Genomic DNA, 27,156 nt, shown 5'->3' on the forward strand with positions numbered 1-27,156 from the left:
AAAAATAAATTTCATAAATCAGCAAACTGAAGAAAATTCAAAGTTACAGCTCATTGTCCATAGATAATTTTCCCAGGCAAATGCCATCAATTTCTGCAGAATCTGAACTTCTGTTTCATTTTAAACACTAAAAGCTACGTTTCTATGCTATGTAAAACCTTTCAATATAAACAGAGTACAAACTGATGCAGTGGCATCGGTCTGCTAGCAGTCAGCTCCAGTGACTGTGCAGATGGTGAGAGGTTTTCTAAACTGCAGCAGAGTGAAAACTAACAAGAGCCTTGAGTTCTTGAGAATCCTGTGGGCAACAGTGAAACTGAAAAGAATCCTGTTAATTACATTCTGCAGCAGTCTGGGAGACCAGGAACAGTAGCAGAGGAGCCAGGCGTTGGAGTTATGCAATGAGGAACTACAAACTTATGCTGGAGAAAGGATAGAGCAACAAAAATATTCCCCATTGCAGCAGCTATATAGCTGAGACAGAGATAGATATAACACTCCATATCTCAGCAGCCACGAGCCTAGAGGAAAAGGAGTAACAGATACTCCTCCAATCAAGTCACAGAAACCATGGGTCTTCAGATTTATCAGATGTCTACGAGATGGAGGCTGATATGAAAGATGAAGAAGCCTCTGGGAAGTCCAGGGGAAAACACCCTGGCACATAAGAATGACCATACTGGATCAGACCAGTGGTCCAGTATCTTGTCTCTGACAGTGGACAGTGCTTCAGAGAGAATGAACAGAACAGGGCATCTAGCCCAGTATCCTGTCTTCTGGCAGTGACAAGTGCCAAACACTTCAGAGTGAATGAACAGATCAAGGCAATTATCAAGTGATCCATCCCATCATCCAGCCCCAGCTTCTGGCAGTCAGAGGTTTAGGGATGCCCAGGGCATAGGGTTGCATCCCTAACCATCTTGGTTAATATCCACTGATGTGCCTATGCTCCATTAACTGATCTAATTCTTTTTGAATGAGAGTCAACAATGTGATGCACTTGCAAAAAAGATTAATATTCTGGGGTGTATTAACAGGCGTGTCATACACAAGACACAGGAGGTAACCGTCCCACTCTACTCAGCACAGGTGAGGCTTGAGCTGGAGTACTGTGTCCAATTCTAGGTGCCAAACTTTAAGAAAGATGTGGACAAATTGGAGGGAGTCCAGAGAAAAGCAACAAAAATAATAAAACGTTTAGAAAACCTGACCTGCTAGGAAAGGTTAAAAAAGTAGGCATGTTTAAGTCTTAAGAAAAGAAGACTGAGGGGGAATCTGATAGTCTTCAAATATGTTAAGGGCTGTTATAAAGAGGACGTTATCCTCCATGTCCACTGAAGGTAGGACAAGTAGTAGTGGGCTTAATCTGCAGCAAGGGTGATCTATGTTAGATATTAGGAAAAGCTTTCTAACGATAGCAAAGCTCCGGAATACGCTTCCAAGAGAGGTTGTGGAATCCCAATCACTGGAGGTTCTTAAGTACAATTTAGACAAACACCTGTTAGGGATGGGTCTAAGTTTACTTGGTCCTGCTTCAGTGCAGGGGGCTGGACTTAATGACTGAAAGGCTCCTTCCAGACCTACATTTCTATGATTCTATGGTGGATGAGGAGGCAAAAAACATAATGGAGGGGGTGGGGGGGTTTGATGAGAAAATAATAGAGTTACTGAAAACTACACAAGAGATAAACATTAGCTACAATGGAAAGATAAAGAAAGAAAAGTGAAGGGAAGCCAGGAAGGAAAAGGAGGTATAACAAAAGTAAGATGTCTAAAGTTTAATACAGATTTAGAACATTTTATATATAAAAGATGATTGACAGCAGTGCCCAGCTGTTCTATTCCCTCACACAGAAGAGGGCTGGTGGCACAAAACTTGGTCCTGAGGGTAGTAGGTGTCAGGTAATTTTTCTTGAAGTCCTAATTAAACTCTATCCTTAATTTATCACCTTCCAACTGGTGTGGCAGAGCTCCGACCTTGTCCCCATGGGTCCCACGCTTCCAGGGCGGTTTATGCTAGCTTCAGAGGCTCACTGCAAGCCTCCACATAGCTCCTCTCTCTCTAGGGCCAGGAATATAGTTTACTGAGCCCTTTTCATCATAAGCCAGCAAGGAGGTTGGTGAGAGAACTCCCACAGTCTCTGTTGCTCCTACAGCCTCATAACAAAACAGTTTAGCCTCCTGTCCTGACAGGGGCCTGTTTTCCCCTCCCAGGAGGTGTTTCTGTAGTGGTGGGTTGCATGGGAACCTGGGCCCGCCCTCTACTCTGAGTTCCGGCCTAGGGACCCTAATGGTAGCAGCTGTTGGCAGCCAACCTTTTACTGCCAGAGTTGCTACATTTCCCTGGGCCACTTCTCTCCTGCTTCTCCCTTCTTCACCCTTACCAATGACTTGAAGGTGTCTTTATTAACCAGCCCTTCAACCGCATTTCCTCTCCTCTGCCTGACTGGAATGATCCGTCTTATAGTATCAGAGGGGGCTTAATTAGAGTCAGGTGGTCACATTAGCTTAATGGCCTCACCTGACTCTTTTTAGGTTAATTGGAGTCAGGTGTTCTCATTAGCCTGGAGCAGCCCCTGCTCTGGTCAGTCAGGGAACAGAAAACTGTTAATCCAGTGGCCAGTATATCTGCCTTCTGCTACTCTGCTGTACCCAACTGGCCTGGGTCTATCACACTGGATATTGCAGTTACAGATGTTACATATGAATTTCACTACATGTAAATGATGGAGAAAGTTAATGACTGAGCTTCAGCCTCCACGTTTAAATTTCCCTTCTTTTAACTGCTAGTCTTAGATTAAAAATAAATTCAGGCTAAATTGCAATGAGTCTTGGCTGTAAAATGATGTGCCCTGGTGATGTTATTTATCAAACCAGTCTTGAATGCTATCTGTTGCGGCTTTGAACTGAAAGATTTGTGCTTAAAGAGTGTGTGGCACATATTTCATTAGAATTACAATTCCAAAATTTCTTCAGATTTTCAGACTGCGCAAGCAAAGATTTCTTAAAATGTAATATGAAAACTATGTACTTCAGCATGGCTGGTATGCCCCATAACAGAAAATAGTGTTAGCCCATTTATATGGGTAATGTCTGTCTGAATATGAAAATACATTTAATCCTTGCCATTCATTTGAATCTACCCACACTTTTGCATCGATGACCTCTCTGGAAGGAAGGGGGGGGTCTTTATTCTTCCCTTACATTCCTAATCTAGCTAACAAAAAGCAGAAAAACAAACAAAAGAACATAGAAACAGCCACACTGGGTCAGACCAAAGGTCCACCTAGCCCAGTATCCTGACTTCCGACAGTGGCCAATGCCAGCTGTCCCAGAAGGAATTAACAGAATGTAATCATCAAGCGATCCATCCCATCACCCATTCCCAGCTTCTGGCAAACAGAAGCTAGGGACACCAGCCCTCCCATCCTGGCTAACAGCCATTGATGGACCTATCCTCCATGAATTTATCTAGTTCTTTTTTGAACCCTGTTATAGTCTTGGCCTCCACAACATCTTCTGGCAAGGAGTTCCACAGGCTGACTGTGCATTGTGTGAAAAAATACTTCTTTTTGTTTGTTTTAAACCTGCTGCCTATTAATTTTATTTGGTGACCCCAAGTTCTCGTATTATGAGGAGGAGTAAATAACACTTCCTTATTTACTTTCTCCACACCAGTCATGATTAGAATAGTCCGCCACCTGAGGCGGCCCTGCGGTGCTGGTGGGCTCACTTGATCTTTAGCTGTTGGGGCTGCTTCGGGTACTGATGGCCCTAGAAAAGGTCAGTACCTTTCCCAGGGTTCAGGGCAAATCTAGGAGGGCTGAGGGGGTCTGACCTCAGTGGTACCACCGTGAAGCCCCAAAGTGGGCGCATGGCCTGACATAGGTCCTTTGCTCACAGTTCCCTTGTTTTTCAGTGCCAGGGGGCTCCTTTTCTTTTGCCCCTTCTTCAGCACCGGCGAGGGGAAATGGTGCTGGGCGGAGCCTGGTGCTGGTGGTGCGCTCCACACCAAAGGCGAAGTACTCAGCGTGGGGTCCACAGTGGAGGGCTCCAATACAGGGAAAGCACAGCCTCCATGAGGAGGGCCTTCAAGCGGATATCCTGCTCCTTCTGTGTTTGAGTTCGAAAGTTTTTACAGATCCGACACTTATCTTTCCTATGGGATTCCCCCAAACACATCAGGCAGCTGTCATGGGAATCCCTAATAGGCATTTTCCTGCTCTATGTTGAGCATGACTTGAAGCCGCCGGGAGAGCGGGGCATGCCCCGTTCGGGGACGAACTCCCAGCCAGAACTCTACGTACACTAACCTAACTCTACTAAACTATGTACAGATAAGAGAACAAAAGGCTATAAAGAACTGCTAATGCTTTTGCAATCTGCAAGACAAGACACTCCAACCAACCGTCACGGTCATTAAGAAGGAATTGAGAGGGCATGGGTCAGTGGTGCTTAATATACAGATGCATGAACGCGGCACTCAAGGGGGTGCCGCAGCCAACCCCACGGATACTGCTAAAGCAGAAATCTCCGACAACTGTGCATGTGGGCGTGCACGCACCTAGAATGGAATCGACATGAGCAAGCACTCGAAGAACAAGATCATCCTCTAAATATGGATATCCAGAATTAGTTAAATTATTTATACTCCGTATTCCCTGGGGCTGTAAGGCATGGAGAAGACTTCTGCTGAAAATGAGTACTGGTTAAAGACAGGATGGCCAATATGTAGAAGCATTTGGTTAATTTACATATTGATGGCCATGTGGTTGCCTATCAGAGCTCATTGCAGAGATGAAGACTCCTCCGCGCTGAGACTGTAAGTGCTCCTAAGGAATGGACTTTGCTTGACAGAAGGAAGAACCTTTACTGAATTTACTTTGGGAATGAATCCTATGATAGCTGTGAGAACAATTTGTCTGAATTAAAAATATAATACTGGATATCATTAGAGAAAGCTCCCATCTTCATACGATTGTCAGATTGAAGATAGCCATTATTAAAGTCTACTTTAATGGATGGAATATAGGATGACAACTTATTGGGGTGAATTGGGGTAGCATTATAAGAACCATTATGAGGCTCCAAGGTTGTGCTCTATGACCTTGTGGTCTGGAATCAGGGTATTTGTCTCAAGGAAGCATTTAATGTGAGGATTTGTATAGACCTTTTTCTTTTTCTCCAATTTAATCATGAAAATCATTCAGGCTCATTAACATAATAGAACTTCTTAGGGAATCACCTATTTGAATATAATTATATAACTTGCTTTGTGGTATTCTCTGTTAATGATTTTTTTCCTTTTAAGAAGGAATCTCTTTGCTTCACTTTTCTTATATTCCAACTCAGAAGCCTTTTTGGGTTGAAAAGTTAGGCAAAAAAATGCTGCCAGTTGACTGATGAATGATTATATAAATCAATCACCTTTAGCTTTTTTATTTTCATCAGTTATAGACCAAGGTTTTCAAACCTGAGTGCCTGAAGGTAAGCTTCTAAATACATTTTAGGTTCCTAAATGTAAGACTGTTTTTCAAAAGGTGCTGAGCAATTGCATCTCACACTGAAGTCAGAGATTTCAGCCCCATTTGTGGATGAGCAATAGCTCTTTGCTACTCAGCAGATCTACCAAAAAGCAGAGGGGCAAATCGTTACTACTTATTTAGGGTGTCTAGTTTGCAGTTTAAACCAATAATCACCAATGCAAAAACTGGAGAATCCATATTTATAAAACTCACACCAAAAAATTAATTTTTGAAATGCTGCACTTTCCATTTCAGAAAATGTCTTTTTTTTAACTAGAAAGTATGAAACAAGAAATATATCCATGATTTATTATCAGAAAACGCTCAAAGCAAGCCAGCATTTGATTTTTATTTCATATCCTACAGTTACAATGTTCAATTGACGACAGAAAGAAGTATAGCTGATTAATTCTTTTTTGATTAAAAGAAAAATGTAGACAGCTCTCACTTCTATTTGTGTAAATCTAAAATAATATATATTATACCCAGAGTGGTTATGACATTGACAATATTTAAGCTTTTAAGAGCATTACCAGTTATAAGCCTGTTTTCAGTTACTCATAACTTTCTATATTTTTAAACCCATTTGTCTGATGTGTTCTAGGCTTAGTCTCTGTCCATTGATGGTCCATTCCCTCCATGTTTGCTTAAAAATGGGTCAGGTGTTTGAGTACAAGGACAACAAACCTCACTATTTGATAAGAAAGTATTTACAGCTCCCATGATTTCCCATCCTAATGCAATTCCCAGAGCCTGACCCTTACTAGCTTGTTTCCCCAGATAACTTGTCTCCTAGGACTCTACATAGTGGAGCTATCATCCTACCGGCAACTCATACTTAATACGGAATAGCTTTGGAGAAAACTGAATGGAACTTGGTTTTTCTCTGTATGATCCTTCCCCCGGTTCAAAGACTTCCTAAGTAGGGGAAACAGCCATAAGCTCACTGAACAGAGTACAACAGAGGGGGGAAAAGTCAGGCATTAGAGACTTAGAATTTCTATAGAAGCCTCCTCCTGTAGCAAACTGGAATTTATCTTACCTTCAAAAGTCCGAAGCTTGTGTACCTAAACTAAATGCCATCCAACAAACATAATTCTAAAGTTACTTCCAACTTATATATACAAACATGATTCTTCAGTCTGAGTCCCTTTGATGAAAGATGTATGAGGCAGCTATTGTTATATCCGCTACTATTTGGCAGAGGAGTAGGGGCCTTGTAAGTCAACTTCCCAATGAAGAAATCACTGGTCTGTAGTATGGGTATAGTACTAGTGCAACTTATTGTATTTACACATTACATCAGTCCTAGAACAGAGATAACGGCATACAGGCAATCCCTTTCCAAACTCTCGATCAAACACCAACTCTCGGTTTTCAGGGAGCAGCAGCTCTGCCTCAAGAAATGACTTCGAGATTAAGGACAGAGCGAATTCCCTTTTTGCTTGTCACAGCTGCCAAATAAACTACCAGGGGACCAACACCACTACAACATTTTATTCCAAGACTGTTTCCTTATATGCTAGTAAAAACTTGTAAAAATGTGTGTAACAGCACTATCTAGTGACCTTTGCTATAAGAATATTTTAAAACATTACTGTGCATTCTCTCTATTAATGTGGGATTTGAGTAGAAGAGCTGATTTTAATTCTGGTCATGAATAATCTGAAAAATGTCAATCAAAATGCATGCCTCAATAAACAGAGTAACAGCTTGAGACCCCACTAAAAAAAGAGCAATTCTTTTTAGTGCTAGGTTTAGTCAATTTCTGCTGGTAAGTAGGGAAAGCTCTCAACAGCCAATTTAAGAAATTTAGGCATTCCTACGAATGCTTTAATATATCAAAGTTGATTTATCATTTGTCTAAAGAACAGTTTTATGTTCTGTACTAAAGGACATCTCTGAACTAGTGGCAGTCGAGCCCAGGTTATTAAAGTGACAGCCTTTAAAGCGGTTAAGAGTTAAGCAAAATGAATGAACCACTTCAAAGCGTATAGGAAATGTGTCTACATTTAAACAACTGTTTTAGAAATATTGTTAGGCTATTAAACTCCATTGCTGTTCAAGATGAAGTGTCAGAGAGCATTTAATATCACATTGAAAATTCTTCAGAGAGCTTGAAATAGAAAAGTGCTTCCTAAAGATGCAGCCCATCTAAAACAAAAAAGGCCTGGTCTACACTACAAGTTTATGTCGGATTTAGCAGCGTTAAATCAAATTAACACTGCACCCATCCACACAAGAAAGCCATTTTTTTCGACATAAAGAGCTCTGAGAACCAATTTCTGTACTCCTCCCCAATGAGGGGATTAGTGCTGAAATTGACATCGCTGTTTCGAATTAGGATTAGTGTGGATACAATTCAAAGGTATTGGCCTCCGAGAGCTATCCCACAGTGCACCATTGTGACCGCTCTGGACAGCACTCTGAAGCACTGGCCAGGTGTACAGGAAAAGCCCCGGGAACTTTTGAATCTCATTTCCTGTTTGGCCAGGCGAGCTCATCAGCACATGACCATACAGTCCCAGAATCGAAAAAGAGCTCAAGTATGAACCAAACGCGAGGTACTAGATATGACCGCTGTGTGGGGAGAGGAATCTGTGCTATCAGAACTATGTTCCAAAAGATGAAATGCCAAAACATTTCAAAAAATCTCCAAGGCCATGAGGGACAGACGCTACAGCAGGGACGCAACACAGTGCCGCATGAAACTTAAGGAGCTCAGACAAGCATACCAGAAAACCAAAGAATCAAACGGCCACTCCGGGACAGAGCCCCAGACAAGCCACTTCTACGCTGAGTTGCATGCAACTCCTGGGGGGGGGAGGGAGGATTGGGGGGAGCACCACCACTACCCCACCCCTGTCCATGGACTCCAATGATGGGGTACTCTCCGCCATGCCTGAGGATTTTGCGGATGGGGAAGATGAGGACGACGAGCTTGAGGAGAGCACACAGCACACCATTCTCCCCAAAAGCCAGGATCTTTTTATCACCCTGACTGAAATACCCTCCCAACCCAACAAAGCCTGAGAAGGGACCTCTGGTGAGCGTACCTTTTCACATATAATACATGTTATAAAAGCAAGCATATTTTAATGATTAAGTAGCCCTGAGGACTTGGGATGCATTCGTGGCCAGTACAGTTACTGAAAAGTCTGTTAACATGTCTGGGGATGGAGTGGAAATCCTCCAGGGACATATCCATGAAGCTCTCCTGGAGGTACTCTAAAAGCCTTTGCAGAAGGTTTCTGGGGAGAGCAGCCTTATTCCGTCCTCCATGGTAGGACACTTTACCACGCCATGCTAGTAGCAAGTAATCGGTATCATTGCATGACAAAGCCTGGCAGCGTATGGTCCCAGTGTTTGCTGGCATTCAAGCAACATCCTTCCTTCTCTCTCTTTGTTATTCTCAGGAGAGTGATATCGTTCATGGTAACCTGGTTGAAATAGAGGAATTTAATTAAGGGTACATTCAGAGGTGGCTGTTCCTACTGGACTGTTTGCCTATGGCTGAAAAGAAATCCTCCCCACAGTTAGCTACATGGGGATGGGGCCCATTGGCGCTGAGCTGTTCGCATTTGGCTAGCAGGGATCTTCCCTGATACCAGCCACGTGGTGGGGTGAGGGATAAAGCGATCATCCCAGAGAACTGGATGGGGGTGGGGGGTTAGTTTGGTTTCTGCTGCTGCACGTTAATAGGAAAATCGCAGCACTAAATGGCCAACTCAATGTGCTTTGCTTGGTATGGGAGAGGAGGGTGCTGCTGTTATGAAGATTGCAGAAGGCGAAAGACTATGGCTTACCATGGCCACCAGCAAGCCGAATTCTGTTGCCTGGCCCTGTGTGGGTGACCTCAAACTCCAAAGCCGCAGGCACTCAATATAAGATGCAAAATGCGACCTTGTACCAAAATCACATGTGCTATGTAATGTGAATAGCATTGTTCATTGTGAAAGAGTATAGCCATTGCTCTGTAAAATGTATTTTTTTAAATACTTCACTCCGTTTTTTTCCTCCAGCAGCTGCAAATGTTTCAAGCCTCCATCCCAAAGGCTATCTCAGATAAGGCGGCAAAAAAACCGCACACGCGATGAAATGTTCTCTGAGCTCATGCAGTCGTCCAGCACTGACAGAGCTCAGCAGAATGTGTGGAGGGACACAACAGCAGAGTACAGGAAAGTGGCCAATGAACGTGAGGAGAGGTGGCGGCAGGAAGATCAAAGAAGGCATGAGGCAACGCTGGGGCTACTGCTGGATCAAACGAACATGCTCCGGTGTCTGGTGGAGGTTCATGAATGACAGCAGAATCAGACTGCCGCTGCAGCCCCTCTTTAACCACCCTCCCTCCTCCCCAAGTTCCATAGCCTCCTCACCCAGACACCCAAGAACGCAGGGGGGAGGCTCTGGGTACCCAACCACTCCACCCCAGTGGACAGCCCAAGCAACAAAAGGCTGTCATTCAACTAGTTTTAAAGTGGCCTTTTCCTTCCCTCCTATCCTCCTCTCACACCCCACCCGGGCTACCTTGTGAGTTATCTCCCTATTTTTATAGTCAATTAATAAAGAATACACATTTTTTAAATGATAGTGACTTTATTTCCTTTGCAAGCAAGCTGTGATCGAAGGGTGGGGGAGGGCGGGTGGCTTACAGGGAATTTAGAGGCAACCAAGGGGGCGGGTTTTCATCAAGGAGAAACAAACAGAAGTGTCACAGAGTACCCTGGGCAGTCATGAAACTGGTTTTCAAAGCTTCTCTGATGCGCAGCACTTCCTCCTGTGATCTTCTAACCACCCTGGTGTCTGGCTGCGCATATTCAGCAGCCAGGAGATTTGCCTTAACCTCCCACTCCGCCATAAACGTCTCCCCCATACTCTCACAGAGATTGTGGAGCACGCAGCAAGCAACAATGACAATGGGAATACTGGTTTCACCGAGGTCTGAGCGAGTCAGTAAACCTACACTTGCCACGGTACAGTGGACGCACACCGCCGAATTAATGTGCTTAGTGTGGATGCATGCACTCTACTTTATACAATCTGTTCCCAAAAATTGACTTCTGTAAAATCAGAGTACTTTCATAGTGTAGACATGGCAAAAGGCAGTGACAAAAATCCTATTAGAACAAGATATTTCTCATCTTTTTCCTTTTTAAATTGCATGGATAAATTATCAGTCAGCCCAGCTGGGGGAAGGAGGGAAAGATGTATATAGGCCTGAGGCACTGCAAGAAGTGTGTCCATCTGCTAGCAGCAGTCAATGAACAGAACATTTTTTAAAAGCCTCCCACCCAACTTCAGTCAAGCCAAAATACTGGCAGGCAGGCAGGCAGAAACCACCACCACCACCACCCTCCACTCTGACTGCGAAGGCTTGCAAGTACCAGGACTGTGGTATACAAATATACATGTAAAAAAACACTGTTGAATCAAAGGGTGAATTGATTTCAGCTGCAAACCTCTCTGTCAATGAGAACACATTTATTCTTTTCAGACCAAGGATGCTGACAAACTTCAAAAAATTAGATTTTACTTCATAGGCTGCCAATAGAGACAAGAAAAAGTTTATCCAGTCTGTGGGGAAATATTGTCGTTTTGGGCATACAGCTCACTGCTTTACTATCAAGATACACAGTTAAAAGACATTACACTGACAGCACACAAAATCAAAATCTTCACCACCCACAAAACGAATATAGAAAAGAAATTGAAGTGGGTCAAATTCTCCTGAGCCAAGTCAAGAAAACTGTTTGCCCATGAATGCTCCATGGGAAAAGGAATCCTTCCCCACAGCTTGTAGAATCCCAGCAAATTTACTCTAGAGCACCATTTCTCACTTGAGGCCACCAGGGGATTTCCCTGAAGCCACAACAGCTTCCTGGGCAGTTATGGGGGGGGGGGGTGAGGGGGAGAGGGGCCAGCAGCAGCAAAGCATCAGCCCCTCCCCCTTCCACTCCAGCAAAGCATCAGCCCCTCCCCCTTCCACTCCCTCCTTGTTGCTCCTGGATGTGCCACTCTGAACATCTCTGGAGACAGGTGAAGGAGTAAGGGGAGTTCTCTACCTTTAGGAGAAAAGGGGAACTTAGGGAGCCTTAGTGGGGCTCGGACTTCAGCCTTGGGGTGGTTGGGCGGTGGAGACTTAGGGAGCCTGGCTGCAGACTACTGCTCCAGCCGCCAAACCCTGGCCACACAGCAGGGGGCTCCAATCCCTGGCTCTGGCCGTGTGGCACTGACCCCCAATCCCGCCGATGGCCACTGGCCCCAGCACTGACCCATCTGCGTGCTCCGACCCCAAGCCCTAGTCACTGACCACAGGTGCCAGCCCTAGGCGATGACCCTGAGCTCCAGCAGCTGCCGGCCCTGGGTGCAGATCTCCGGTGCTGGCCTTGGGCCCAGGGGTGCTGGCTCTGGATGCTGACCCCTAGCCCTGGCCATGCGGCAACAGGTGCAGACCCAAAGCGCCAGCCTCAAACCCTGGCAGCAGCCAACCCCCAGCCGTGCGCTCCGACCCCCAGCCCTGGCCGCCGACCCCAGGCACTGCTCCTGGATGTCAACCCTAGGTTCCGGCAGGTGCTGGCCATGGGTGCCAATTCCCAGCCCCAGACGCAAGACCAAGCCCCTACAGCTCCCATTGGCTGGGAACAGGGAACTATGGCCAATGGGAGCTGCAGTGCACAAAGACACGTGTCCCCCTCAGGGAAGCAGGGGCACACTGGCTGCTTCTGGGAGCCGTGTGGGGCCAGGGCAGGCAGGGAACCTGCCTTAGCCCTGCTGTACCACTGACCAGGAGCCACCCAAGGTAAATGCTGCCCGGCTGGAGCCCTCACCCCAACCCTCAGCCCCCTCCCGGAGACAGCACCCCGAACCCTCTCCTGCACCCCAGCACCCTGCCCCAGCCCAGAGCCCCCTCCTGCACCCAAACTCCCTCCCAGAGCTTGCACCCCTCACCCCCTCCTGCACCCCGACCCTTGCCCCAGCCCAGTGAAAGTGAGTGAGGGTGGGGAAGAGTGAGCGACGGAACGAGGGGGGATGGAGGGAGTTGGATGGGGCCTCGGGGAAGGGACGGGGTAGATCCTGGTTCGCACTTAAATTCAAAAAGTGATCTTGTGTGTAAAAAAGTTGGAGACCACTGATATACATGTATATTTATTTGTTTTTCCTAAAGTTAATTAAGTATTTGAGGAAGAAGTGTCAGTGCGGCCACCAGCAACCCACCCCTCCAAACATGTGGTGGCGGGGGTCCCCCATCCATCGCGCCTGGCCTCTGTTGTCCATCAGCAAGAGTTGGTGGCCACACTCTGAGGACACCAAAAAATTTGTTGCAAGAATCCCTGCTCTACAGTCACTACTGCAGTGTGATAGGGCATGGCTGCCTTGCTGGCCAAGCGTAGTGTGGCTGGCATTGCCTGCCTCAGTTTCCCTCCACAAAGTTGGCTTCCTCTACTTCTCACACATCAATGCCAAATGATAAAGTTAACCCCATCTAGGGTAGAAAAATCCAGCTAAAATATCCCAAACAAACAAAAAGGATCTTCTGCCCTCTAGGCCCTGTTCCCAGACCCTTTGAGAGTCTTTCAGGCTCTGGGATAGAGCACTCTTTCTCTGCTGGGCTCTGTTCCTTGCATCCTTCCCTTGCTCCGGTACAACGCACTGGGCCTCCAGAACGGCTGCTCTTGAGTACCAGGCCTCCTGCAGGCTCAGGATATTCCACAGCAGCCTTCTATTTGCTCTGGTTCCAACCCCCAGACAAATCTCAGTCCAACAAAGGCCCAGCTGACCATTAAGCGATCATCTGACCCGATTTAGTCCTACCCACTCAGGCTGGGAAGCAATTCATTATGGGACAGGTGTGGCAGGTCCCATCTCCCCTTAAAGGGGTGAGTCACTCTGCAGTTTCTGCAGCAGATACATCACCCATATCCAGCAGGCCCATGAATTTGACATGTATAGTCAAAGATCTATGGCCCCATCCATCCCCAAAAATCCTTTGCATACTACCACTGAAAGGGCCCAACAGAGTATACCTCTGAAGCGTGTAAAATGTGAAACCCACTGCGTACACTCCCCATGTCCTCCTCCATGCAGCAGAATCACACTAGTCTTGTATTAGTGGCCTTTGGCCAGTACATGCCCATGGGCGTGGTAGGATGTAACCCAGTGAAAGCATCCTTACACCATCCTGCTAAAATGTCTCAAGCTCATTCAGTGAAGTGAACTGAGAGTACATTTTCAATGTGTCCAGTGAGGAAGTAGGGGCTGCAAAAAATGTTGTACATATAGATGAGATTTTTCTCACAGAAATTATGAGTTAGTTTGCCTGTGAAGTCACCAGTCACATCTCAAACACATATTAAATAAATGCTTATGGATGATCATCATGCCCTGCAGCACATTACAGTTATACTGAACAAGTGCTTCTTCACGAGCTATGTCTGCTCATAAGCCATTAGGATGTGTTAGAGGATCTCTTATAATATGGCCAACCTGAATAATAGTTCACTGCATAAAACAAGTGGATATTTTAAGCACTCTGTATGCAGTACATGACTTAACATTAAACTACTCAGACTGTAAATGTGAACTGTTCTTTTAAGTACAGTTTCATCCAAGTCCATTTGCTTTTAGTAATTTGCCAACACACATGGTGCACATCTAATAATCTAAAGGGAAAATGCTATCAATTTAATGGGAGTTTGGCTAGACTTAAAAACTGCTTTATGGTTTAAAGTAGTAATGATTTTCTCATTATACAAGAAAGTACCATTGCATTCAGCTTGGATATAAAACCTATGATAGAGCAGAAACATTTGATTGACTAGAAACAATTTACTATCCACAGTACATTAGAGTGAGTTATGTGAATAGTGTTAAACATGTATTTTTATTTGCATAACAAAATCAAGCTGGGAAGACACAGAATTTAAGATGATATAGCAATGTACGTTAAAGTTATTTTTTGAACTCACTCAACAAATCTTTCCCTTCAAAACTAAAATTATTTTATTTTAGGGGCTTGTTACAAAATACAGATTACAAGCACAAGAGATTATTTTTGTGGGGGAGAGAGGGAAGAGGGATTATGTGCAGTTACCTACTTTCTGGCAGGGTATAAAACTATGAAGAGAATCAGGCTTATGGATAATCAAGTCTAAATTCATCTGACTTTAAATGGTACTGTATAAAATTGCTGTTTGTTTGTTTGGTTGGGTTTTTTTTGAAGTGTTAGCCCACCAGGTATACTATTTTGATATAAAGGATCTTCCTGAGACACAAGTTCCATTTACCTACAAGCCATTTTTTGAAAGAGATTCACTGTCAATGAATTCCTCAAAATGTGATACATATTGTTCTAGTCTAAGTTTTGGATCATATGGAGACAAATATGTTTTAGGTTAAAAGAGAAGATTTTGTAAAGGAACCTGAACTTTGGTGTTTTTATGTAAGAACGTTCACAAGCAAGTACTTTAGAATCAGCTCACCCTTTAGCTTCTTTCTTGGAAGGCAAATAAGATTGGTGTTTCCCTGAGGCAACTTATCTTACTCTAGCCAAATAACGAGCTAAGAGAGAGTAAAGAGGTAGTAGGAGAGAATAAAGAGTAAAAGGAAAGAATTGTCAATGGTTCCTTCAATTCAGGGGTCAAATTCAAAGGTCAATTCCTTCAATTCAGGGGTCAAAACTGGGCCAGCTCACACTGGCTCAGAAAACCAGTATTTTTTTTTTTTTTGAGACTGCATCACAGTCTTCAGATTATTTTTTTAAGTAAGTATAAACCTTATAGCAGCAAAGAATCTTCAAAATATGAACAAAGTGTAAACCAACAGAGATGTCTGCTTAAGCCTACATAGAGCCTAAAACAATAGCTCTGACAGATGTGAACGGCCCCATTTTAACTATTTCCCTGCTGAGCAAACAAAAAACAAAACAAAAAAAGGAGAAATTATGTCAGAATTTAAGGACAGAAGGGAGCACCAGATCATCTCGTCTGACCTCCTGTATATCACAGGCCACCAGATGTATTATGAAGCAAATCTTATTTTGGGATCTCAAGAGAGTAGGTGGGTGTGACTGAGTGCAGAGTTTAGGGGAATACTAGTGAGAGGGCAATCCCTCTCCCTTGCACAACATAGCGGTCAAATTATCTCCAGCAGACGTAAATCTTTTTGACTTGACATATCAAGATATCCTAGTTCTCTGCGTTAAAAAGTTATGGGACCAATCAGCGTGCAGAATGATCTGAAAGTATGTTTGAGTCAAGTATCACTGCAGAAATCCCATACAAATTGGAGTAGTTGTGCCAATTGAGCATCTTTTTCTTTCTTAGAATATTCAAACCAACCAACATTTAATCTCGCAAAAAAAGTTTTAAAGTAAGTTTGACAATGATAAAAGCAGGGGGAAAAATTAGACGGGAAAGTATTTCTAAGATTATCCAGAGAAGATGCTGGTTTATCAAATGGGTACTTTCTTAATTCACTACTCCTTCTTTACTCTATGCCATTCCCTGTTTACTCCTCTGAGCCTTCTTACCTTAGTGTTCCAGTGTCCATCTGTTCCAGTGACAGTTTCTTCTGTGTTCACGGTTATTGTGCATCCCCGTTGTCTGGCTCTCCTACCAGACTGGGAGCTCCATTCTACAGAGCTACAGTTTGGAATAATGTATTTAGATGCTGTTCTTCGAAGTCTTTAAAAAAAAACGACAAGTGATTCTTCAAGAAGGTTCTGAAAGAAAGGGCAGTGACCCTTCCAATCAGTTCACCTGGTTGAGTTCCATACACAAGGGGTTGCATAGAAAAAGATGTAGTTACGCTTGTGCAAGAAGCTGGTTAAGGCTTGTGTCACTGGTTTAGCAGGGACAGTAGGGCAACAACGAGCAACAGATGGGCCTTGAAGAGTTGTGATGGGCCTTGAAGGAGAGGAAAGGGAGCCTAAACTTGCTAGAGTAAACAGGGCGAGCCAGCAGAGCTACTAAGCAGTTCTGGTTCGGCCATGTAATGATGAGATACCCAGGTAGAGAGGTCAAAAGATAGTGACACTGATGCAGGACTGGAATGGAGCAGTAACTCACTGGAGGAAACCAGATTGGGGAAACAGTAAAAAGATAAGATCACCCCAAGAGAGAGAATGGGCCAACCCATCAAATGAGAGGCTAAAAGACTGATCATAGAGACAGGAGGAAATCACATGAGAAAGCTCTAAGTCAATGACAGGAGGAGAAAAAGGGAGGGAGATGGCATATCTTCTGCTATCATTGTTTGTATTTTTGTTTACTGAAGTAAGTGTCCTTTTTTCTATTCCTTTTAACCCATTTCTTCATCCACAGCAGTCTACCAGTGATACTGGTAAAGGGAAGAGCTCTCTATAAATGCTTAAGATAAACAAGGTGTACCAAGACACCAGTGATGGCAAAACAGTAAGTTTGCAAGTACAAAAGAAGAGAGACAAACATGCATTCAGAGAACTTCTTCAAAAGTTCCTTATTGTTTAGCCATGAATATAAAAAAAACCTATTACCTACATTAATATTCATAACAGGAATAAGCAGAACATTGTCTTAAAGAAAGGAGTAAAAATACATTTCAATAGCCCGGAAGTTACATTAAATATTAAATTGTACATAGCTACAATCCTCAAACTTCAGTTTACCCGAACTCAAGTATCTATGCCTAGATTAAAAGTATCTAAAGACATAATTATGCTATTGACCACCTTTCCCATTTCCCCTCCTTTCTAACCACTGAAGACTGTATGAAAGCATCAGTGCTCACAGACATAGTTGGAAATAATTTCTTCTTGAATCTGATATGGATATAGCAAGAGCAGATTGCCTGCAAGGAAACAAGAATAAACCAGCTATTTAGAGAGATTACATAATCTAGTGTAGTGTTTCAAAATGAATTTAAAGAGACAAGAGTCCTGAATTTCATTATTGTAAGTAAGTAAGTAAGTACCTATAAAATCCATCCAACACAAAATGGATTTAAAGAAGTTCAGCAGACGAAGACATCACTGTCTTTTTATAAAAAGAAAACCTTATTGATGGGTCCCCCCCTCAAATTAGAATACTTTTGATCCAGTTTAATTAAGTGGACTGCAATTATATTAATACTTTATTTCTAGCTCTTATTCATGTTTGGCGGGTAATGGCACCATTTAAGTGGCTTCATTTCTTCCAACGTAAAATCCATTAATCGAAAGCTGAGATACAGTTCTCGCCTCACAGATGTGCAGATTTGGAAAATAAATCTCAGATTTGAACAAAACAGACTTTTGAGGTCCTCAGTACCAATAAGAAAGGATATACATTCTTATTTGTTGATCTTCTGTAACTGAGTATTAAGTTCATTAGCAAAGTACAGTATATTATAAATGAAGCTCTGGTATGCAGATATTGACAAAGGCAATGAATATCATATCTATCATAATATTTTAGCAAATTTAAATAGGTCTCAAGTTTTATAACTAAAGCTACTTCCTGGGTAAATAAACACAGGTTCATCAAAAACAGCCAGAAGATATGAACCACTATGAACTTCTGTTAAAAATAGCAAGAAAACAAGCAGCTAAGGCACAAATGATGTGGGACATTAACTCTGCCTACTGTACATACAACTGAGCAGGGTGGATAAAAATCAATGACTGTTTTAAAAAATAAATAAAATCAGATTTTTTTTTTATTTAAATAGGATTATTTTGATAAAATAGTTTTTTCCTTAAAAAGCATCTAAAGATAGTTTTTAATTAAGATACATTATAGCTCAAATATATCTCATCATGGAATAGGGATTATAAATTCTATAGTATGAGACAATATATTCATTTAATGTTAAGAAAAGTTTTGTAAATGAGTTCCAACAATTCATGGATTAGGAACCCAATCTTATGGGGTTCCACAGGCTTCTGGAAAGATTATTTAGGTTAATCTTTCTATCTACCCAATGGAACTCAGTGCTCAGTCTAGAAGATACCATCAGAGATGCTTAGTTTTGCAGTTCTCAAACTGTGGATTTGTCTCCAGAGGTAACATGCTTGTTAACATGGGGGGGGCGAGGGGGTAAAATAAATAAATAAATAAATATAATATATCTAGAGAGGTGAGAAATGACAGACCTCTCAACTCTACTGTCCCTCTAAAAATTTGTGTACACAGAGTCAATCCCTCACCTCTCTCTAAAAGTGCAAAGTTTCAAAAAGTTCAATGAATAGAAGATTGTTGGAGGCGGAATAGATCTGGACAAGGAGAAGAAGTCTGGAGATAAATGTGAGAAGCAAGGGACACGTGCTTGTTTTGTTATAATATTATATGTTTGTTGTTGCAGAGAAAAATCCAGAATACATAACGTTGTTTTAGTTAAATAAAACAATTTAAATGTCTGTCTGGTGATGTTCTCCTCCTAATACAGCCCAGCAAGAAAATCCTCCAAATATTAATGATTAACCTGTTGAACTGGAGATAGTTCACCTCCCAATGACTTCATAAATATCTGCTTCAATTACCTTTGGTAAATGAAATAACCAAACAATCATTCATTTTCTGATATAGCTGTAGAACTAATCTGAAAAGTTTTCAAAATAAATCACTGTTTAAAAATGTATAGTGTGTACCTTCTAAAAATGAAATCTACATCTATCTCCGAGTTGTGAAGAATATGTATTAAGGTTATAACAACCAACAAGAATGCACTTTTATGTAGAAAACCATGATTAAATCGAGTCTTCCTGACTAGTGATTTAAATCAAATCCCCACCCTGCAACTGAGTCTAAACTTTTCAGGCCTGAGACCTTTGTTTGGAAGCTATATAAAACAAACAAACCGAAAAATATTGCAGGAAAAGCCCAGAACTGCTAACTAGCATGTGTTTGATATTTCACTCCTTTGTTCTTCCATTTGGGAGCTATCAGTTGCTACATGCAGGTATTTAAATGAAAAACTACTTTTTACCAAGTTCAGAACAGTCTATAATCACAACACTTACACAAATGATAGCCAGAGTGCATAGCAATTTATATTTTGCTACTAGTTTGGCCCATTCTGACCACTATATGAAGTGATTAAATTAGATATAGTTGGCCAAAGTCGACCCTTTGGAAAACAGTGAAATTACCGCAAAGATGAATTTGGTCCAGCAGTTTCTGTTTTTAGCAGACTGTTGTCCTATTGCTGGATCTTCCCCTACATTATGTAAAACATACAGTATTTCTGCAAGAGTAGGCTTATTGACAGCCATGCCAGAATTCTCAGACTACACACAGCCTCAGTCATATTCTTCCTAGCTGCTCTAGAATACATTAGGTGACAACCTTCAGGATTCCTTGAGTTCCACAACCTGTCTCTGCTTCCCATGGACTCATCTTTTCTCTGGCAGCACTCTTACAGAACACAACCGGAAAGAAAAAATTGAGTATTTATACTATTAAAAACAGCAGTACATATCCATGAATGGAGAAACACCAGTGTGAAGGAACAAATCCATCTCCTAGGAGGTATTTGAAATAATTAAAGAAAAAATTCATGCCTCTGTAGCAAACTCAGCTTATTTCACCCGTCCATTTGCAACTAGATAAACTTCACAAATGCAAATTTTATGGGATGAGTGCACAACTCAATTACTACACATCTATTTAATATTTCTTTTTCAAATTAAACTACACCACCCAAGGACAAGAACACTGCTTTAAAAAAAAAAAAAGTCATGTACCAATGACTTCATATTTTCTAGGCGATGAACATTCACCACACTTTTCTTTAAAAAATGCAAGGTAATGTAAATAATTAGGCCACTATACTATAACTATAGATGTAATGATAAAATCATGACGAAGGGCACATGCTGACAGAGATTTTATAACTTTGCTCCCATAGCTCAGTTTGTCATTATGGACCCTGTAAAACTCAAAATATACCAGCCAACCTCCTCCCTATGCAGAAGCAAAAAGAAGGGCCTTACCAACCAGGATACCTGTATGTGGACTACAGACTGTTCTTGCAGTGTCTTAGCAAGCACACTGCTGTGTACACTGAGAAGGAGTTTCTAAGACAGATTGGCAACTAGCCAGATGCAAACTTGCTACAGAGATTTGAGTCCAAATTCCTTTTTCTTGAATAAAGGAGGATACACGTGATGGAGTGGAGGTAAGGATACCATGGATAACCTCAGATGAATGCAGTCTCCAGAGTAAAATATTGACTGTTGTAAAACTATTCGAAAGAAAGTTTCAGTTTAGGTAACTATAATTACTTGGTGCAAGACTGGAACTCTGAAGTAGCACAAAACAAGGAGGATCATAGTTAGGGCCCTACCAAATACATGGCCATGAAAAACATGTCACAGACCATGAAGCGTGGTCTCTCCCCCATGAAATCCAGTCTTTTTTGTGCTTTTACCCTATACTATACAGATATACAGGGGAGACCAACGTTTCTCAAATTGGGGGTCCTGATCCAAGGGGGGGTGTCACAAGGTTATTTTATGGAGGTCACGGTATTGCCACCCTTACTTCTGCGCTGCCTTCAGAGCTGGGCGGCAGGGAAAAGGCAGCTGTTGGCCAGGCACCCAGCTCTTAAGGCTGTGCCCTGCCAGCAGGAGCGCAGAAGTAAGGGTGGCAAAATACCATACCATGCCACCCTTATTTCTGCGCTGCTGCCTTCAGAGCGGCGGCTGCTGACGGAAGGCCCCGCTCTACAGGCAGCGGCACAGAAGTAAGGGTGACAACACCATACCATTCGATCCTTACTTCTGTGCTGCTGCTGGCAACAGCTCCGCCTTCAGAGCTGGGCTCCTGGCCAGGAGCCACCGCTCTCCAACTGCCCACCTGTCAGCAGCGACGCAGAAGGAAGAGTAACAGCACTGCAACCCCTCCACCACAATAACTTTGTGACACCCCCCGCCCACTCCTTTTTGGATCAGGACCCCTACAATTACAACACCATGACATTTCAGATTTAAATAGCTGAAATAATTACATTTACTATTTTTAAAATCCTATGACCGTGTAATTGACCAAAATGGACCGTGAATTTGGTAGGACCCTACTTATAGTAAAGAGGTTCGTCACACAAGTGGCCAATATATACACAACTCCTAGGGTGGAGGATGCTCAGCATTATTTTCAAGCAAACCCTTCATACAATTCAGGAGTTACATTGTCAAATTCCAGAGAGCAACATCCAGTTCTGCTCAGCACAACACACAGCCTCAGAGAGTAACTGAAAAATAGAAAGTACTTTCTAGGTTCTAAGGACTCCCGAAAAAGAGGAGGCTAGTATATTCAAAGAGTAATATTTTTTTCAGTATTTTACTTTTCTGAAGTTAACGTTACAAATATTGTGAAGTAGATAGTCGTTGTACATAACAGCCACTTTGTTTAAAACTTAAATATCTGTCCAAAATTAATTTTTAGTTAAGGTTCATTCCTTCACGTAATTAAACTTCACTAACAAAAATTCTCTTATTGATAGAATTTTCAAAGTCTCATGAGGTGACCATGTAACTTTGGGCCAGATTCTGATATTGTTGCTCACACTGAGTAGCACTTTACTCCACTGGTAGGCCCACAACATGGTGTATGGTACCATTCAGCATGAATAAGGGTAACATAATCTAGCTCTATGTCAATTATTCTACAATTATGTATTTGTGCAGATCAGTGTTATCCTTCCTGTTTGTATGCAGGCACAATTTTGGAAACCAAGATTTCCTTTTCTAGAGTTGTGTGTAAAAGCCTCTACTGAGGAAAAACATCATTTATTTTAAAATATTCTAGGAAATTAGGATAATTGGTAAGATATTGATGGAAGCCCACCTACATCTCCCGGTTAATCACATCACCTTTTGAGAGTCTTTAATGTGACAAAAAAATCAATCAGCTGTCACCTCAAGAACATAAGGCAACACTGTTGATTAGCCAACAAATGGCAATGTATATCTGCGGATAAAAAGTAATAACATCTAAATCTGGAAGATTATTCCATTTCTAAACAAAAACCTCTTTCACTGATTAAAAAATTCAAAGGGTCATTTTCAATTATACAAACAACATTAAAATGTATACCATGCAAACGCTGTGATTTTAGGTTTCTATATACCTTTTCCCTTATACCTTATTAATACCCTCTTTGGAAGCCTGAAATTAATTTCTTCTTCCTCTCTCTCTCCTCCCCAATTACAGTTTTTTATTGTAGGTATATTTGAATAGTCTTATTTTAAAACGGTATGAAAATAAAAGCAGAGGAACACTTATGCTCGGAAATAAATGTGCATAAAGCACTTAAGAACGTCGCAAATTGATAAGATAAAAAGGTACAGTAAGCTATCTGCTAATAAAAAGTACAGTGGACCTTCCAACCTTGAAAAAGCCCTTTTAAAATACTGTCAAGTGCCATTGTCATTTGTCCAACTATATGATCTCAGAAGGCAGATTTATAATAATCCAACAAGAGAACAATATAAAATCAGCAGGAGGGAGAATTACAGACTTGTCTACTCTACAGAAAATAGTTACGCTAGGGTTTGAGGTCACATTCAAAACTAAAAATTAAACATCAATCGCATTTATGTTGAGCTAAAAATCATACAATAACAAGACTAAAGTTTGCAAGTACCATTCTGGAGAGTCTGTGCTCGTGATTCCTTTCCCAAATTGACATGGAATCCTCCTCCTAATGATGGTGTTTTACCAGCACCTGTGGGGGAGAGGGGGGCGACAAAAACTAACAATTATCAGATACAACTAAAGCATTAAAATAGATCTTACAATGCATCCTTTTCATTCAATACTTTTACAATGTATGATCGGGCAAAATTATGGTCTGGTAAGGGTGGTAACATAGGGATTTGAAGGGTGAAAGGCATAGCATATAAATTCAGTAGGGACCTACCAAACTCAGTGCTTTCCCCACAATCTCTCACCTGGGCTGCTCCAAGGTTAGCTAGTGTAACAATGTGCCGTCCCTTACTCCAGAAAGAACATTAAGTCATAATCTAGCCCTCAATTGTAAAATCTTTCTCGCAGCAAACCACAGAACAATTGCTCATTTATATTTTGTTAGAGAAAGGTTAAATACTGAATTTTAATAGCTAAACATCTACATTACAGAACAGAAAATGTGGTCAGTGTGCAAAAGGTTCTGTGTTAAGGCTAGTATATACACACCTTGTACATTGAAAACGCTGCAATATAAGTCAAGCACCCATACTGTAGCTTGGGTTACAGAATTGTGTGTCTGGAATGTAGAGTCGATGAAGCAATTCAGGTATTAAAAAAGGAGATGGAAGGTTAGAAAGTAACAAATCTCAGCAGAGTTGGAGGCCTTGTCTACACAACCTGGGTAAGTCTACCTAAGTTATGCAACTCCAGATATGTGAACAACATAGCTGGAGTCAAAGTAGCTTAGGTCAACTTACTGAGGTGTCTACACTGCACTGTGTTGATGGGAAATGTTCTCCCATCAATTTCATAGAATCATAGAATATCAGGGTTGGAAGGGACCTCAGGACGTCATCTAGTCCAACCCCCTGCTCAAAAGCAGAACCCATCCCCCATTAAATCATTTACCTTACTCTTCTCATTCCGGTAGAGTACCAGGGTCCAAAGGAGAGCGATCTGCAGTCATTTAGTGGGTCTTCACTAGACCTGCTAAATTGCCCCCCGGTGCTTTGATTGCAGCAGCGTCAATCCCAGCTAAGTGTAGACATGCCCTCAGATTCACTCTTACTTTGCTAAACTAGCATATCCTAAGGGACAGTTGCTGCACTGAGTGGCTTCAGTGTGAGCACGCTACTTGAAATCAACGAGAATATTCACAAGCGTAAGGGTTGCACAAGTAGCCCCTAAACTATTAGTGATGAACAATTGGATCCTTTCACAAAAGATGATTTTTTTCAAAAATAACCATGGGGTTAATGGTTTCAGAGTGGTAGCCGTGTTAGTCTGTATCAGCAAAAAGAATGAGTACTTGTGGCATTTTAGAGACTAACAAATGTATTAGTCTTTAAGGTGCCACGAGTACTCCACGTTCTTTTTTCATGAGGTTAACGTGATGAGTTGGACCCCTTGGGAAACCACCTGATGTGCTGAGATACCACCAAGTCTACCTGTTCTGCCAGCATGGGTCCCCTTTAACCTGTCTTGCTGAGCCAGGCTATTAAAGCCTCCTCTAACACACACAGGCAGAGCCACACCCAGCTGCAGATCAGCTCTGGGAAGACTCAGTTTAAGGGACTTGCTCCAGCACTCAGATGTACTTTGGAGTACAGACCCAAAGATATATTATGAAATTCACACCCTCCCCTCAATGTGGAGAGAGGTATGCACACTTCTTGCTCCCCTCCCCCAGTTAGAAATTACAGAAACTGGGTTTAATAATAAACAAAACAAATTTTATGAACTATAAAAGGCAGATTTTAAGTGGTAAAAGGGGTAACAAACAGGTCAAAGCAGATTACTAAGCAAATGAAATCTAACACGCAAACCAAGCTAATTTCGCTAAAGAAATTGGTTACAAATAGTATTTCTCACCCTAATATTGTTGCAGGCAGTTTGCAAAGTTTCTGTGGTTCAGAGTTCCAGTTATATTTCTTTTCAGACCTGACCCCTGTCTCAGTCTGGACTCCCCACTTGCCTTCCCCTTTGCAGTCTTTCTTCTTGGGCAGACAGGCCATGGAGAGGAGGAGTCTTGTTTGCCTTCCTCTCCACCCTTAAGTAGGATTTACATAAGGCAGCAATCCTTTGTTTCCCAGACTTGACCCCCCACCCCCAGTGGAAAGTTACAAGAAGTCACAGGTAATGCTTTAGTATCAGGTGACAAGACCACCCGACTCTGTAGGATCACAGCGTCCATGAGTCAGTGGCAGTATGGAGCGTCCACAGGAAGGCCAAGCTTTTCACAGTCCATTGTCCTCGCTGATGGGCCGTCCACCCTGTTTGGCTTTTCCATTGCTGTACCTGAAGTGTTAGCAGTGGGCGTCACCCAAAGTAGCATAGTTGAAATACAGATACATAGACAATATTCCTAACTTCAGATACAAAAATGATACAGGCATACAGATTGGATAATCGCATTTAATAAATCAAATTATCTCTCTCATGAGCCATCTTGCATAAGGTATATCTCAGTTATGTCATATTCATATCATAAGCATATTTTCATAAAGATATGGAATGACACATTAGTTACCTCAAGCAGAAAACTTGGAAAATATCAACTTTAACAGCAAATCAGACCAAAATACTAAAATCCTGTAGTACTGAATACGTATGCTGTTAAGTAGTTAATTATCTGAAGAATATTTTGGACTTCAATAGTCCTCTCTTTAGGGTGAGAAAAGGAGATGATATGTTCCTATCAACCCCTCCACCCCCCCATTCCTCCAAATTTAATGAAACTACATACTTCCATCTGAGTACAGCTGTACAAGACTCTCTCTAGAGCCAAACACCTCTCTACACTGAGACTCTGGCTAGTGGGATACTTCCCTCCTTTACATATCATTTGGAAGTAATTCAAGGCATTCTCTCCCACACACACGTTGAGTATGATACCTCCACAATAATGTAAATTCAAGAAGTGAAGAACTGAACTTGGATTCCAGATTGTTTCAGCCAAATGGAAATATGCTGCACTGCTACTGACTTGCTGGGACAGTGCCCGCTCTTAAATGCTTACATTAAATTAGTTGGAAAGATGCACAAAAGAGAAGACACAGTTCAAAAACACATTCCTATGAAAGCTTTCTGGACAACACTTTTAAGCTTGATTTTTCATACAAGCGTATACAACCCTTTGAATCTGGTCAGGTTTTCGATACTTTCCACTCACCCTGGTAACAAACCAACTTCAACGGCCCCTTCTTTAAGGAGCTCCTTTCAGTCAAATACTTCAAAGGCTCTAGATGTGGGGGCTCCACAGTTTAATGTTACAGTTCACAACCCTCATTAAGGAACCAAAACATTCACCATGGCCTCTGACTCCCAGTGCCTGTGTCTTTAACCCAGGGGTCTCACACACGCGTATTTTCTGCGCCCCCCCAGCTTCCCGCAGCCCCCCCAGCGTTTACCTAGAGCAGCTCCGGCCCAGCGCACACCAGGGGCAGGGCAGGCTCCCTCCCTGCCTGCCTTGCCCCTGTGCTGATCCGGGAAGCAGCCAGGACCTGGCGGAGGGAGGGCACAGGGGTCTGTGTGTTGCCCTGGCCGCTCCTCCATGTACCTCCCCGAAGCTCCCATTGGCTGCAGTTGCCCATTCCCAGCCAGTGGGAGCTGTGGGGGGTGGTGCCTGGAGGTGTGGCCAGGGCAACACACAGACCCCCGTGCACACAGTCTCTCAAAGGTGAGAAAATATTCAGCAATATCACTGGATTCATCATACTGTGGATATAGTCGCTCCCATTTGTGGATTGTTGGGGAAAGATTTTTAGGGTTATCCAGTATATTCTGCTGAGCCTTTGCCTTCTCTATCTCCAGTGCATACTTCCTCTCTTTTTCCCCTCTCCTCCATTTCTTTTTCCTTTGCCTCCATAGCTCTCCTGTGGGCAGCCTCCTGGGCTTTCTCTGCCTCCATAGATCTGGTGGGCAACCTCCTGGGCTTTCTCTGCCTCCATAGCTCTCTGGTGGGCAGCCTCCATTTCTTTTTCTTT

General features: G+C 42.5%; 1 protein-coding gene across 6 annotated transcripts in view; it reads right to left on the reverse strand.

Annotated features, from left to right (window-relative positions):
* The window catches only part of BRF1 (BRF1 general transcription factor IIIB subunit), a 237,048-nt gene that overhangs the window by 184,266 nt on the left and 25,626 nt on the right, over positions 1 to 27,156 (reverse strand). For all 6 annotated transcript variants that reach the window (XR_012159588.1, XM_073349848.1, XM_073349847.1 and 3 more), the window contains exon 2: positions 23,127 to 23,207. Coding sequence is in view for 5 of the 6 variants with exons in the window: in XM_073349848.1 (XP_073205949.1) it covers positions 23,127 to 23,207 (81 nt within the window). In the remaining variant the exon portion in view is untranslated. The remainder of the gene's footprint in view (positions 1 to 23,126; positions 23,208 to 27,156) is intronic.

Source organism: Lepidochelys kempii, chromosome 6, assembly GCF_965140265.1.
Source record: "Lepidochelys kempii isolate rLepKem1 chromosome 6, rLepKem1.hap2, whole genome shotgun sequence".
NCBI classification, from domain to species: Eukaryota; Metazoa; Chordata; order Testudines; family Cheloniidae; genus Lepidochelys; species Lepidochelys kempii.